The 15439-nt window shown below is 40.2% G+C and overlaps 2 protein-coding genes across 2 annotated transcripts in view; both read left to right on the top strand.

Moving 5' to 3' along the window:
- Positions 1-6051, top strand: part of LOC122654473 (probable LRR receptor-like serine/threonine-protein kinase At1g06840) — a 130592-nt gene extending 124541 nt beyond the window's left edge. The window contains exons 20-21 of the mRNA XM_043848573.1: positions 4910-5044; positions 5636-6051. Of these exons, the coding sequence (XP_043704508.1) occupies positions 4910-5044; positions 5636-5977 (477 nt within the window). The 3' untranslated portion in view covers positions 5978-6051. The remainder of the gene's footprint in view (positions 1-4909; positions 5045-5635) is intronic.
- Positions 6052-8345: 2294 nt separating this feature from the next.
- On the top strand, positions 8346-12981 carry LOC122654341. Its single transcript, XM_043848399.1, has 4 exons — positions 8346-8842; positions 9992-10623; positions 10718-11233; positions 12403-12981. Exons 1-4 carry the CDS (start codon positions 8542-8544, stop codon positions 12544-12546), a joined length of 1593 nt encoding a protein of 530 aa, XP_043704334.1. The 5' UTR covers positions 8346-8541; the 3' UTR covers positions 12547-12981.
- The last annotated feature ends 2458 nt before the right edge of the window (positions 12982-15439 follow it).

Here is a 15439-nt window from a genome sequence, read left to right as displayed (position 1 = left end):
CCCAACGGTGTCCTTTACAACTTCCTTGGTGCAAGAGCAGTCTACGCCTCTAGCATTCCCAAGTCCGCTCCTCTTTCAGTTATCATCGCCGATTGCACTTGGACCCCCCCTCCCTTCTCCCCCCACCCTCTCCCGGATATGGAACTCCCTTCCCCCCTTCCCCCCCCCCCTTTACCCCCCAACCCATGCGGACAAGATCATTTGGCTCCCCTCTCCTAATGGCCTCTTCAGTTTCAGTTCTGCCTGGAACCTAGTCAGATACCAAGCTCCATCTGTCATTTGGCACAACATTGTCTGGTTCAAAGGCCACATCCCTTGCCATAGCTTCCTAGCCTGGAGAACCCTCAACCACTGCCTTCCAACCTAAGATTTCCTTCTTCACAGAAGAATCCTAGTTTCCCCCTCTTGTATCTTTTGCTGGACTGGCCATGAAGACACTGAACACCTTTTCTTTGACTACCCTTTCTCTTCTACCATCTGGAAAAAAGCCCTTTCGTTTGGAGAAAGATCCTTGCCCTCCGTCCCTCCTTATGGACTGTCCCACCCCCTTTGATGCCTCCTGGATTTGGAGAAAGATCCTTGCCCTCCGTCCCCTGGCCCTTCGTGGAATCTCTACCTCCATTGCTCGAGGTTCTTCCACCTCCCTCTGGCTTGACCCTCGGCACCCTCTTGGCATCCTGTACTGCATTCTCGGTCCCAGGTCCATCTACTCCTCAGGCTTCCCAAAAAATGCCCCCTATCCTCTCTCATTTCCGCTGGAGCCTGGTGCCCCCCCCCCCCTCTTCTCAATCCCTCTATTGTCGATAGGATTTGGCCTGCTCTCCCTCCCCTTCCCCCCCTCCCCTCCCCCCTTTTGATGACAACCTTCTCAAGTCCGACTCCTTATGGATTGTCCCCACCCCCTCTGATGCCTCCTGGGTTTGGAGAAAGATCCTTGCCCTCCATCCCCTGGCCCTTCGTGGAATCTCTACCTCCATTGCTCGAGGTTCTTCCACCTCCCTCTGGCTTGACCCTTGGCACCCTCTTGGCATCCTGTACTGCATTCTTGGTCCCAGGTCCATCTACTCCTCAGGCTTCTAAAAAAATGCCCCCCTATCCTCTCTCATTTCCGCTGGAGCCTAGTGTCCCCCCCCCTCTTCTCAATCCCTCTATTGTGTCGATAGGATTTGGCCTGCTCTCCCCCCCCCCCCTTCCCCCCTCCCCCCCCCCCCTTCTGATGACAAACTTCTGTGGTTGCCCTCCCCCAATGGCCGATTCACCTCTTTCTCTGCTTGGAACTTTGTTCGCCACTCCGCCCCCATTATCCCTTGGCACAACCTTGTCTGGTTCAAAGGCCACATTCCCCGCTATAGCCTTACCACCTGGAGAGCCCTCTGCCTTTGCCTCCCAACCCAAGCCTTCCTTATTCACCGTCACATCCATGCTTCCCCCACCTGCTCCCTTTGTTGGAACAGTCTCGAAGACATTCCCCACCTCTTCTTTGACTGCCCTTTCACCTCTACCATCTGGAAAAAAGCCCTCTCTTCCATTTGGCACCGTAGCAGAAGACCCCTTCCTTTTGATAGAGAATGGCCCTGGGTGGCCAAGTCCTTTTCAGGGACCTCGATCTGCGACATCATTAGCAGGCTAATCTTTGGAGCTGCTGTTCACCACATTTGGATGGAGCGTAACATTAGGAGATGGACTTCCAACTCTCGATCTTATGATCTGATTTGGATAGCCATCTCCTTTGATGTCTCTTCCAAGCTCAGCCATCTCCCTCTTCTTGCTATCAGAGACACCCCTAGAAATAGGCACATTGCAGTTTTTTGGGGTCTTGATCTGACCTCCCTTTTTATTGCCACCTCTGCGTAGGTCGGCTTTGCTTCTCCCCTCCCCCCTCTTCCCTTATATATTTCTTTCTCTCTTTTCCCTGCCCCCTCCTGGGGTATGGTAATTCATATTTATTCACCCAAAAAAAAAAAGCCCTTTCGTTTATTTGGCCTCGTAGAAGGAGACCCCTTCCCTTTGCTAGAGAGTGGCTTTGGCTGGACATGACTTTTCCTGGGCACATTATATGCGACACTATAGGCAAGCTTGTGTTTGGTGCGGTCCTGTATCACATTTGGAGGGAAAGAAACCTTAGGAGATGGACCTCCAATTCTCGTTCGTTCGACTTGATTTGGAAAGCCATCTTCTTTGATGTCTCCTCCAAGCTTGGTGTTTTGCCTTTGAAGGCCCTTCTAGATTCCCCAAGGAACAGGCATATTATTGTGTCTTGGGGCTTAGATAGCTCTCTTTTGAGAACCCGCTAGCTGGTTCCGCTTCCCCCCCCCTCTCCCCCCCCCCCTTTTTCTTCCCCTCGCCCCCCTCAGGCTTTGGTAATACATTATTTATTCACCAAAAAAAGAAATACAGTTTTGAAGCATAAAACACCTTATTATGCAATATGTAAATATAGATCAGCTTAATGCAAGGATATGAGTCGCTTTTACCTATCTAGTAATGCATAAAAAAAACGGAGAGATTTGAGCACGCGCACACACACACAAAAAGAGATCTGCAACTTTACCACTTTTTTCGCCCAAATCTGTTTTGATAAGTGATTTGAACTATAAGTCCCAAAAACTTGTTGAAATGGTGAAGATTAGAGTCGTTTTTTATATTAGATGATTTCTTCATACTCATATCGAAGACTAAAATAAGTTTCCAAGGCTTTGGTTGTTCTCAGTTTCATATCTCACTCACGATTTCTATTTTGTAGGTTTAAAGGAGACATATCTTACCTGTATTGTCGGATTGTATTGGTCCCATATCGGATCGGATCTGTCCCATGTCAGACCAGTATCGATAGATACATATTTTAAAAAAATAAGTATCACATCGTTAAATATCGTATCGATACCTACCAATACCGATTTGTATTGGCCGATATGATATGATACTTATCGATACTTAAAAAAAAAACCTGAACTATGCCTTATGGCTATACTGCTCAGGGGGAGAATGTAGCAAAAGTATGTCAGCTTCATAAGGAGATTTATGGTCTGAAGAAGTCACCATGCGCTTGGTGTGATAAGTTTAGCGAAGTTGTCACTAGTTACGGGTTTACACTTTACAGTGTCATTCTAATAATTTCTTTGTTTGTTTGCTGCCAGGGTTCCAAGGTGATAGTATTAATTGTCTATATTGGTGATATTATTGTCTTTGGTAATGACTGATCTGGTATTAATGGTGTCTAAGGATTATTTTACAGCAACACTTTAGATTAAAGATTTGGGTACTCTCAGATACTTTCCAGGCATTGAAGTAGTTTGTAGCAAGAAGGGTATCAGCTTGTCTCAGAGGAAATATGTTCTTGATCATTTTTCTAAGACTGAAATATTAGGTTCCAAACATGTTGATACTCCTATGGATCCTCACCAGAAGCTTGGAGCTTATGATGATAGAGATTTTATGGACAAACATCAATACAAAGATTAGTTGGCGGACTTATCTATCTTACTGTTACCATGCCTAATATTTCCTTTGCAGTTGGTGTCATCAGTCAGTTCATGGAGAAGATTAAGTAGGCTCATTGGCAAGCAGTACAGTATCTTGAGGTATCTTAAAGGGCGGGCTGCAGGGAAAGGTCTTATTCATAGACATCATGCTCATATTGATATTGTTGGTTATTTTGATGCTGGTTGGGCTGGTGCTGATGTTGATCAGAGGTCTACTATAGTGTATTGTAGGTTTGTTGATGGTAATCTTGTCACTTGGAAGAGTAAGAAACAGATTACAGTAGCCTGGTCTAGTGCTGAGACTGAGTATAGGGCCATGGCACATATTGTTGCTTAATTAATGTGGTTAAATTTCTTATTCAGAAACTTGGTTTTCCTGTGGATAAGCCTATCGATATGTACTATGATAATCAGACTACTATTTACATTGCTAGTAATCAGTCTTCCACGAACGAACCAAGCATATTGAAGTTGATTTCCATTTTGTTCGAGATCCGTGTTACAGAAATTGATCTCTACTCCCTTGGCTAGTTCTGCTGATCAACTTGGTGATTTGTTTATCAAGGTCTTAATTTGAAATATGTTTCTTCAAGGGTGTTACAAGCTGGGTATTGGTGATTTCGGTGCTCCAGTTTGAGGGGGAGTGAAGAGAGATAAGTGTTATTACTTCTTTTTTGTATAGTGTGTTAAGTAAGGGGTGTTTACTCCCTTGGTTAGTTCTGCTGATCAACTTGGTGATTGTTTACCAAGGCCTTATTTCGAAATATGTTTCTTCAAGGGTGTTACAAGCTGGGCATGGGTGATTTCTGTGCTCCAGTTTGAGGGGGAGTGTTAAGAGATGAGTATTATTACTGTTTTCTGTAGTGTATTACGTAAGGGGTTTTTTTTGTTTCTATGCTCTAGTTTGAGGGGGAGTGTTAAGAGATAAGTGTTATTACTGTTTTCTGTCTAGTATGTTACGTAAGTGGTATATTTTATTTATTGTTTCTTATTTTGGGGGGTTTATTGTAGTTGTCTATATTTTAGTGTTTATATATACAAGACGGACCTGCCGATTAGAAGTATTTCTCCTTCTTCCAATCGACTATCTCTTTTCCTCTCCATCATCTTCTTCCTCTTTACTGGTTTTCTTTGTTTTACTTTGTTACATTATACAAGTTGCTGCTTTATGTACTAGTTTCTTTGGTTGGTTTTAAAAAAAAATTTGTCGTCCAACATAGGGGGATGGTTGCCGAAAGCAGTAGAAGGTTGACATCATGATTGTTTTGATAAAATTGAAGTAGAAGCTTCTGTTGATACTGACAGTAAAAATTCCTATAATTTTTGCCTGTGGAAATACTATTTGCCATCCAGCATATGGTTGGGTATGATTATATTAGTTGGACAATACTGCCCATGTAATCCCTAATGCATTATCTTTGATGCAGGGCTACCTCGATCCGGAATACTTCTTGACCTGTAAGTTAACGGCTAAGAGTGATGTCTATAGCCTTGGCGTTGTATTTCTTGAACTCTGGACAGGGATGAAAGCAATAGCACATGGTAAAAACATCGTTCGTGAGGTACTTCTTGCTTCCTTCTACTGTAATCCAGAAGCATTTCATTTTATGGATAACATGTATGTTTCCCTACCTAATCACTGAAATGAAAGAGGAAAAATTCACCATTATTTATAACCTTTGAAGTGTTTGCACCAAGACTCCTGAATCTGTACATAGAAAATAGTAAATTGTGTACCGCACGAATATTATTATTTTGTAGCTTTATTTAAACTTTCCCTTTCATCCAACACATAGGATGCTCCTCCTTTGGAGTAATTTGAACATTTGAGACCAGTACGACACTTGATCCATGGGCTATAAAGAAAAGACTGTAGTACTACAATCTCATCAAATGAAAGAGTAGCTGTGACCCAAAAAGCAAGTGGAAAAATGTGTAATTGGTGCTCCAGATTTATAAGACAGACTAGGAAGCTTATAATTATTTTTTTAGATATTGAGAGTTTACATTCCAATTGAACAATTTCATTAACTTAGAGTCTGGGCCATATGTACACTGAAAACACGGAAAACATACTTCATGTGATCTTATTTTCCCCCTGTATTCTTTATGCACAAAATACAGTTACATACTCTTTGTATCATTGATTTTAGGTGAACATGGCATACCAATCTGGTAAAGTGTTCTCAATCATAGACAACCGGATGGGCTCTTATCCCTTTGAATGCGCCGAAAAGTTCTTGGCTTTGGCTCTCCGGTGTTGCCAAGATAAAAACGATGCGCGACCTTCAATGTCAGATGTTGTTAAGGAGCTAGAGAACATACTTTCTATTATGACTTCAGAGTCTGATATCATTTTGCCAGAATCCTCAACAACTCATTCTGAAAGTTTGACACCACCATCTTCATCAGCCTCGGTACCAAAACATGTCTCATTTGATGTTTCAGGCGGTGATCTTGATAGTGGTGTTATCCCTACCATCACACCTTGCTGAAAAGTAAAGGACAAAAAAAAAAGTCAAGTTCTCCATAGCTGTGATTTGTAGATATCAAGAAATGGTTAAATGCAGTACTTTTCTTTTTATATATGTTTGGATGCAAGTTGAGAATGCTATATGATCATATTTCTCAATTTTTCTGCTGGACATGTTATAGCATATCTAAAGCAATGAATCTTTTCGGTTTTTAATGCAATAAAAGTTTCTATCACCAACTATTATTTTTTCCATGTGGTGTGACTTTTTATCCTTGTTAAGTAGTGAAGTTTCTCTGTGGTTTTCTTCTTTTTTTTAACATAATTGACTTTTTTGAACGATTTTATAACAAGTGGTGATGGATTTTAAAGGAGATTTATATTAAAAAAATAAAAGGAAAAAAGGAGTCTGTCCAGGAGTGTAGCCCTTGTGTCCAGACATAAGATGGGGCAAAATGACTGTCATGCCCCCATGAAAGGTAGAAATCTTGCCCCTATTGATGCTTCCATGCGCACTCCTATTGGCCCTTGCATTGGCGGGTTCACACTCCCGGATAGAGAATGCATTTCCTTAAAAAATTATTTTGCCTTCTCCCATGTGTCTAACCTAGTTCCTTTGTAAAATAGGTAAATCTCTTCTATGTTGGAAAATTACCTTGCTATCCCTGATTAATTTTAGAAAATAAATCACCAAATTTCTTTTAAAAGAGTTGGTTATAACTATAAAGAAAAGAAAAATATTCACTTATGGCCCTAATGGAAATAGGTGTGAAAATTAAATTTGATTCCTAGAATTGTGCCTCATTTATCATTAGAGTATTCAACCAATCACATAAGAGAAATTTATGTTACTTGTTAGTCTACAAGCATAGACTCTCCGAAGGATTACAACACTTGAGCAAGCGATTAGCCATAAGAACGATCAACTACTTCTCGGATAACCCTTGCACAAGACTAGTAGTAAAAATCTCTCTCAATACTCACTAAGGATTTAAAACCCTAATTCTACAATCACAGCTACAAGAGAGAGAATGTGAAACATGAAGAAGATAAGGAATAACATATGTACAGGTTACTCTCTCTCTCCATTTTTTAGAAAAGTCTACCCATGTGTCAGTGAAGATGCAATGTGGTGGGATCATATCTTGTTGGTCTACTCAAATGTCCTTTTTTTTCTTTTTTTTTGTGCCAAGTGTGCTCACCACTATGGTGGCCCGGAGAGGGAGTGGGCGCCTAGTGGACCCAAGGGATAGGGTAGCTAGCTAGTGGTGCATGGCAAGCCATGGTGCACTTGTGAAGATTTGATCAAGTGACCAAACCTCGGGCATGCCTTCAACCAGGCAATACCATATCACTAGGCCAAAGACCAAGAGTGTAGATGTCTTTCTTAACATTTAAGAAAGGGACAATTACCAGGATCATTATCCTTTCAGGTTCCCTGCCCGGTACGGTTGTTCGGTTCTTCTCATAAGGGACGGAAATGATGACCTAACCCCCTGCCCGAACACACTGCTTGGTTAATGCTATCTTCCTGCTATCTCTAGCGCTTCCCTTCTATCTCAATCGATCGTGTCTTGATTCAATCTGCTCTCCTCCTTTCCTTAGTCAAAGGCAGCAATAAGTCAATCTATGCGCCATCTATCTTTTTTCCTGTATCTCTTGCAATCACTCCTCTATCAACTGGAAAGTCTGAACTCTCAACCAATGATCCTATGTTCAGGGAGAAGAAAGACTCGTCTATCCGTGTTTTCCATTTCCCTCTCCCAGATCGGCATGGATTATAGAGTGGATTCCTCCCTGTCGATTGACATTGTTGGAATAAGAAAACATAGATAAAAGACGGGATTGGCGATTGGGTGGAATGTGTGTTCTCCACTTTTCTATGCCGCTTGCTCAGAGAACCCTTTCTATATGTACCCTTAATACACCAAATTTATCCTCATTACCACCAAAAATAAAGAAATAAAAAACAAAATTATCCTGCATACATAATTTTCAGGTGGGCTTTTCGCAAGCCAGGTGTAGCCCCTGAGGCCTTAAGCCAGAAGTCCAGCCAGCCCCGACCTTGGAGCTATGTTTTTGGACCCGATCCTCGAGCACGGCACCACAGGCTGAAAAAACCCAGCCCAAGGCCGGAAACTTTGGGACTGTGTCGGTGATGTCTTATGAGTTCTGAATTCCCAGTTTTACCCTTGTTTCATCCCTGCAATTCTGCAAGTTCCTGCCTACCGAATACCAATCTGCCAGAAGCCAGAAGGTCCAAAACAAAACTTGGCTTCAAAGCAAGTGTGTCTTACTCTTTCATTTTACGGGAAGGGCAACAATTGTACAGTAGATTCTGCTAAAATCATTAAAAAAAGGAAAAGAAAACAAACAAACAAATTCAGTTCCAGTTTTGTGTATCAAACAAAATTGTCTCTGAAAATGATCCCTTATCTTCATTTGTTCAGTCTATTTTTTGTACTTTCCCTATATACTTGTGCTAGTGCAATCCATGTGTACTTTCCTAATAAACCCATCTTCTGTCTTCCGAGGAAGAACGAGAAATAGGGTCAGATTCACTTCCATGAATCTAAGCATCCATAGATGAATTCCAAATTTCATATAGGGAATAAGACCCAATTCATTTCTCATATTTGTGGAATGGATTTTCTCTTTGGTTCTTCGTTTATTGCAATCTATTATTTCATTTCTGCTTCTTTCATTAGTAAATCAATGGCATCAGATGGATATGTCTCTGTAATTGGAGACCCTGGGATGAAGAACGCAAATGTTAGAGTTGGGTTGGAGGCTTGGAATTTCTGCAATGAAGTTGGACAGGAAGCGCCTGACATGGGGAGCCCTAGGTTGGCGGATTGTGCAGACTTATACTGTCCATTGATCAAAGGTTAGTATTCTTCAGTCCTTGATTGGAGGTCGCTCAGCTTAATGAGCTCTGTCTACAGTTTGAAGTGGCAAATGTAGCTCCGAAGTAGAGAGTTGAATTTGATTATGACAGAAATCCATGAAAACTAGTTCATTGTTGTTGGTTCAGGTTCTTATGTATGATAATTTTCTTTTTTATTCTGGATTTGAATTTGATTGTCATTCTTAAATGTTATAGATCACGGCAGCTGCTCATTTAAATTCAAAGAGTCATTAGGTGATATCTTGGTACTGCCAGAGATTCTGGAGTTTTAGTGATATGTTGTAAGAATTGTATTTGGTTTTGGGTTGTTTTACATCTTATTGTCTTTTGAATGCCATAGGTTTCCCATTTTGGTTTCCATTTCTGTCATTACTTTCCTAAGTGGGATTTTGGAGAACATTTATGTTTTCTGTTTGGGTAGTAAAACCAGGGTTATGAAAATTGGGAGATTGAATCGGTCACTGCCAATCGGATCGGAATCGGTCTCAAAAACCCTATAATCAGCACCTCTCACCTGAAGACCCAGTGATCCTGTGAGAAAACCTCGAATTGGCTGGATTGGAATGTCCAGAATCAGGATTGGTCACGGCCGATCTGATCCGATTCCAATTTTTTAAACGTTGGGGTAAAACCCAAAAGTTCTTTACGTTTGATGCATCATCAATTCAGTCCTTATGAAATCACTTCATGTCATTACAGAATATACTAATCCACACTTTAGGATCATTTTTTGCAACACTTTTGATGCCATACTAATGATATTTTTAAAACCATTTCAAATAAAATTCAGTTCGAGATAACATGAATGTTTAGTTATGTATTATAAAAAAAATGAATGTTTAGTTATGCTTTTGGTCTTTTAGACAACATGAATGCTCACTTTTGGGGTCGTGCAACTCAAAAGGTCTTCATCTTGGTCCAGTCTTTACTGAGTTTCTTATGCAATTCACTTCATGTCATCATGAAGAATGCTGCTCTGCACTCAGATCAGGATTTTGTAAGAATTAAGATATGCTGAACGTATTAACAAAACATGTCAATATGTAATGAACTATGTGAAAAATTTAGTCGCTATCTAAAGAGTTAAGTTTCTCCATACCCCTTTTTTAATTCTAATTTTGTTGTCAGATTCTTTGGGTAATCACATTCATGCTAAAGGAAGCAAATGTGAAGCACATCATAAGGTGAAGGAATCAGACAATAGATTAGGAGCTGGTGATAAGTTTCCCATTGCTGAATTCATAACATACAACAACCCTGACCTGTATGCTGTGGTAAAGGAGCAATACCTTGCTTACCTTTGTGAGGTACAGGATTCAGGAGACCCTTGGCACTTTTGGATGATTATGCTCAAGAATGGGAACTTTGATACCAAGACTGCACTATGTCCTGAAAATGGCAAGAAAGTAAGTCCAATTATCACAGACAGAAAGTTTCCCTGTTTTGGCGAGGGGTGTATGAATCAGCCACTTGTGTACCACAATCAGTCAAAGGCTGTTTCTTCTGGTAATCAAATGGAATTTTTGACTGGAGGCTTTTATGGGACATATGATCTTGATGCCAATTTGAGCAAGGGTGTGGGGAAAAATTCATACTTCTCAGTGTCATGGGATAAGAATTTGAGCTCAGGAAGTTGGATTTTCAAACACAGATTAACAACATCTTCCAAATATCCATGGCTTATGTTGTATCTTCGTGCTGATGCAACGAAAGGATTCAATGGTGGTTATCACTACAATGGTCGTGGGATCATTAAAAAGGTATTCTTCCTGGATATACATTTTTAAATTCTTTCATACTCTTGTTTGATTCTATAATGATGTCTTTCTTAATTGACAGTAACTGTTCTTTCAGCTGCCAGAGTCTCTAAACTTTAAGGTTAGATTAACACTCGATGTTAAACAAGGAGGGGGATCCAATAGCCAATTTTATCTCCTTGACATAGGAAGTTGCTGGAAGAACAATGGTGATCCATGTGATGGTGATGTTCTGACTGATGTAACTAGATACAGTGAGATGATAATAAACCCAGAAACAACAAGCTGGTGCCGCCCTAACAGCCTTGCATCCTGTCCACCATACCACATTAGCCAAAGTGGAGAGAAGATTTACAGAAATGATACATCCCGGTTCCCATATTCCGCTTATCATCTCTATTGCAGCCCTGGAAATGCAAAGTATTTGGAGAAGCCATTTGATATTTGTGACCCATATAGCAATCCCCAGGCACAGGAGCTGGTGCAAATTCTTCCACACCCTGAATGGGCTGTGCATGGTTATCCTGCAAAGAAGGGAGATGGATGGATTGGGGATTCTAGGACTTGGGAGCTTGATGTCGGGCTTCTCTCCAGTCGGTTATACTTCTACCAGGTGATTTGAATAGCTATTGTATCATTCTATAGAGATTTTTTTTGTTGATAGTTTACCTATTCTGTTGTGCACATGATATGTGTACTTTTCTGATCACCAGGGCTATATGTGATTGCCCATTTGTTATTTTCACCTGAAAAATCATTGGTTGGTATCTATGCATGTACACTTTCTACTGGGTAGATATAAGGTGTTGTTTTTCTAATGCACGTAACAAATTTTATTATCATCTGCAAGTCATTGTCTCATGAAAGTTGTTAGTGTAATGGTGAGAAGTAATGGATCATATTGTTATTAGTTGGGGTATTCTGATCATTTTATATGGTTCTGATAATTAAATTAATAAAGGCCGATCATGTAGAGTGGGAGAGCCTTGGCGCTACAGTTGCACTATTGCAACCTGTTGGTTGCAGGTTCAAAACTTGGAAACAGCATCCCTTGCGAAACAAGGGGTAAGGCTGTGGACTTTGGCCCCTCCCTGACCCTGCAGTAGCGGAAGCCTCATGCACTTGGACGCTTTTAAAGACAGATCGTGTAGGGCATAGAGATCTTTCTCCCCCCTCTTCCTTCTCTCTTTCTCCTCTCGATTCTGCCCTAGTCAGTGTTCAGACTTATCACAGAAGCTGTACAGGGCATTCTCTCTCTCTCTCTCTGTGTGGTTGGGGTGTGGAGAAAAAAAGCGATTCTTGTACTTCTTCCACTTACATGTCAAGTTTCAGGCTTTCAGCTAATTAGACTTCTCCACCTATCGAAATAAATGTTTGAAATTTATAGTACAGTTTGAAATTTGACCGCTGAATATACAAAGGGAAGAAGTACAATACATAATAGGCTATATGATCAAAATGGTTATTAAATTTGACATGTAGCTAACCTAGGTATTACTCTAGACATCTGACCATCAGAATGACCTCGCAGCCCTAGCCACTTGACAAGGGAACAGATACATTTTTTCCTACAACTTCTGTTCGGGAAAAAAATGGAGAAAGGAAACAAATATAGCATCACATATTCAATTGGGTGTTTGCCTTTAATCTGAAAAACAGTGAAATTATTTGTTACTTTCTGCTGTTGATTTGATATATTCTTGTTTCCTTGAGTTATTATTCACAATAATGTTTGAGTTATTTGCATTTCATAAATTGAGTTATCCAATTATTATCTTTCAGGATCCAGGAACAAAACCAGCAAGGCGTTTCTGGTATTCAATTAATGTTGGTACAGAAATATATGTTAGCCACACAGAACAGACAGCAGAATGGACTGTAAGTGATTTTGATATATTGGTTCCAGAAGATGCTGGTGGTGCTTAGTAACCAGAAAATTGGTTCTTTACATGAAGTATACGTTGTTTCAATCCTGTTACCTTATAATATGAATCTGCCCAAGTATGCCTGCGTCTTTGGTTAAAAGTAGAGAATTTATAGCTGAGAAATATTATCAGCTTTTTCCACCATTTAAGTAAATTATCTAAGGCAAGGTTGAATTATACAGGCCTGCTTTTTTTTCTCTGTCTTTGAGAATAGAGGATCCCATGTTTAATGATGTATCCTACCTATGGACAAAGCTAAGTTTCTTTCTTTTTCTTTTTGTTAAATTATTATTGTTTATAGTACCCAAAAGAACAAAGAAAAAAAATTGGTATCATGTGCAATTTCCAAAACTGTAACTGAACTGGGATGGATGTCCAGTTAAACACTCCAATCTGTCTCCAGGATGACCTTGTCATACTCGTATTTAGTTTACATTGCAAACAGTATTGTGTATAAAGAATTTAATCTAGGATGCAGTTCAGTGGTTTATTGTCCAGGTTGATGGATCGGGCTCCTCTCCAGCGCACCCTCAAAGGTTGATACTTGGCTGAGGTGCTGTTCGAATGGCAAGGATGGATGCACACATCTGAGCTGGAATTCCTTCTCTCCATCAAATGTGCACCACGCTCAGTTGTGCACATCCATCCTCGTCATTTGAATGACACCTCGGCCACATGTTGACCTCAGGAGGTGCACTGGAGAGGAGACGGATCCCAGGTTGATCGGTTTGACAGTCTAATTGAGTTTTAATTTTTTCGAGTTCATGGAAATATACCAATACATTCCGAGGCCTTGGGTTGTTTGTATTTGTGCAAATTTAGGTGCTAAAACATTGATTTCTGAATCCAATGGGTCGAGTACAGTCAAGCATTCTATGGAAATGTTTATGTGTGCTGTTACCCTTCTTGTTCTGTTCTTTTCTTTCACAGCAAACCTTGCAGGATATGAAAAGCCATTCTTTAACATTGTAATTCACTTATTCACCTTGCCAGACCCAAAATCCAATTAGTTGGGTTCTGTAAGGCTCATTTGGATACTGAGAGTCCAAACAATCAAGAATTTTTTTTTTTTGCATCTAATTTGGTAATGATGGATAGTCTCTACAACTTAAGATCGAAATGTCAAACAGATTCTTTACAACCCCAACCCACCCCACCCACCCCCCCCCCCCCCCCACCAAAAAAAAAAAAAAAAAAAATTTTTTGTCAAACAGATTAACACTGCATGTACTTAAAAGTTTGGGCTTGGACCCCACAGCTGAATTATGGTGGTGAGTGAACTTAGTAGTTCCAGCTTAGGGTTGTTTCTCTCTGCATTAATAACTTTTTGCCATTAAAAATAAAAAAAAAAGGGTAAAACCATTTCAGGTGTTCCTTCACGGCTTCACCCATGGAAAAGACAGAATGTGATGCTATGATTGGACTTTGAATTCATCATTAACACCCACCCCCTATTGTTCATGGTCTCATATACCCTTCTCCAGTCTAATTAGAGAGTTAGATGGGTTGAATGAAAAGATTTTCGAGAGCGAGAGTAAGTGTAGGAGCAATTGCGATGATGCTGAAGTGAAATATTTCCTAATGTTGAGTGCTGCTAAAAGCATATAATATACATGAATGTAAATACTAGTATGGGGAAAAGATTGCTAACCAGTCGCGCAGTTAGTGTGGCTCTTGCGCCTAGAAAGTACCATCCTTTTCCCATGGAAAGGCACAAGTCTTACCCAGATCGATGCTTACACATGCATTTCCATTGACCAGCATGTGTGTGCCGACTCTAGAGGCCTAGGTAGTGATCTCTTCCCCTACAAGTATATATTAAGTTCCACCGAGTTGAAAATGAACGGTGGGGAACAAGAAAAGCACCTCCAATGTTTGCCCAATGTGGATTCTAAGCTTTATAACTGTCAAACTAAGTCAAATTATCATTTCACCTTAAGCATACTCTATAGGTCGTTTCAATAAATCTAAAGTGAAGTGTGGTAAAATTAAACTAAAAAATAAAATAAAAAATTTATAATCATTATCAAGAATAATTGTGTAACAATTTAACAATATATTAGACATTGTAACAAAACTTTATTTGTCATTGAAATTTTCCACTTATTTAGTATGTTACCAAGGGCACCCACCGATCCAAGGTGCACATGCACAAAAATATCTCCTATCGTAATTGAATTTTGGGGAAAGGAATTCTGTCCAGGAGTATGACGGACACCAGAACTCCCTTGAGTCTATCTCTCTCCTCCCCATATGAAAAAACACCTATGATTCCTTGTTTTGAGGAGGAGAGAGACAAATGGGAGTGCTAGCGTATACCTTACTCTCTAACTAAAAACTATTTCCATTGAATTTTTCATACATGTAAACATCTCCTATTTGTTAGGACTGGTGGCAACCCAAGAGGAGGTAAATTGAATATGAAGTAAAACCTTGAACTTCTTTAACAGTGATAAAAGTAATATGTAATGAATCAAAAGACAAAAGATAAGATAGATACACAGATTTTATAGTGGTTTGGTCTGACATAATACCTACACTTAATACTAAAGACTTCTCTTCGTCGCTGGACTTCCAGGGCTTCTCAATTGTCTTCAGGTGATAATCAAACCCTCATAATCACCTCTCGAGATACACTATCCTCTCAATAGGAAGATTTAAAAAATATAAGCTCAAAGAATGATTCTAACACATCCCAAACATAATGATTTTCAATGGTAACCTCTAATAATAAAAGGGGAGAAACAACACCATTCGGTCGTGCCAGACACGCCACCCCTACGCCTCAACACATGACCACGGGTGCAACGGTTATTTTGCATGCCCCTGTGTAAAGACGCAAAGACGGCGTGTCTGGCACAACCAAGTGGCGTTTTCTTTCTCTAAGAAAAGAA

The sequence above is a fragment of the Telopea speciosissima genome, chromosome 3, assembly GCF_018873765.1.
Source record: "Telopea speciosissima isolate NSW1024214 ecotype Mountain lineage chromosome 3, Tspe_v1, whole genome shotgun sequence".
NCBI classification, from domain to species: Eukaryota; Viridiplantae; Streptophyta; class Magnoliopsida; order Proteales; family Proteaceae; genus Telopea; species Telopea speciosissima.
Note: the sequence above shows the minus strand (reverse complement) of the source record. Positions and strands in the feature narration are given on the sequence as shown.

Coding starts and splice junctions, on each gene's coding strand:
- LOC122654341 (XM_043848399.1), top strand. CDS start 8,542: ATGAATTCCAAATTTCATATAGGGAATAAGACCCAATTCATTTCTCAT. Junction 8,843..9,991: donor ATACTGTCCATTGATCAAAG/GTTAGTATTCTT, acceptor TTTTGTTGTCAG/ATTCTTTGGGTAATCACATT. Junction 11,234..12,402: donor GTCGGTTATACTTCTACCAG/GTGATTTGAATA, acceptor ATTATCTTTCAG/GATCCAGGAACAAAACCAGC.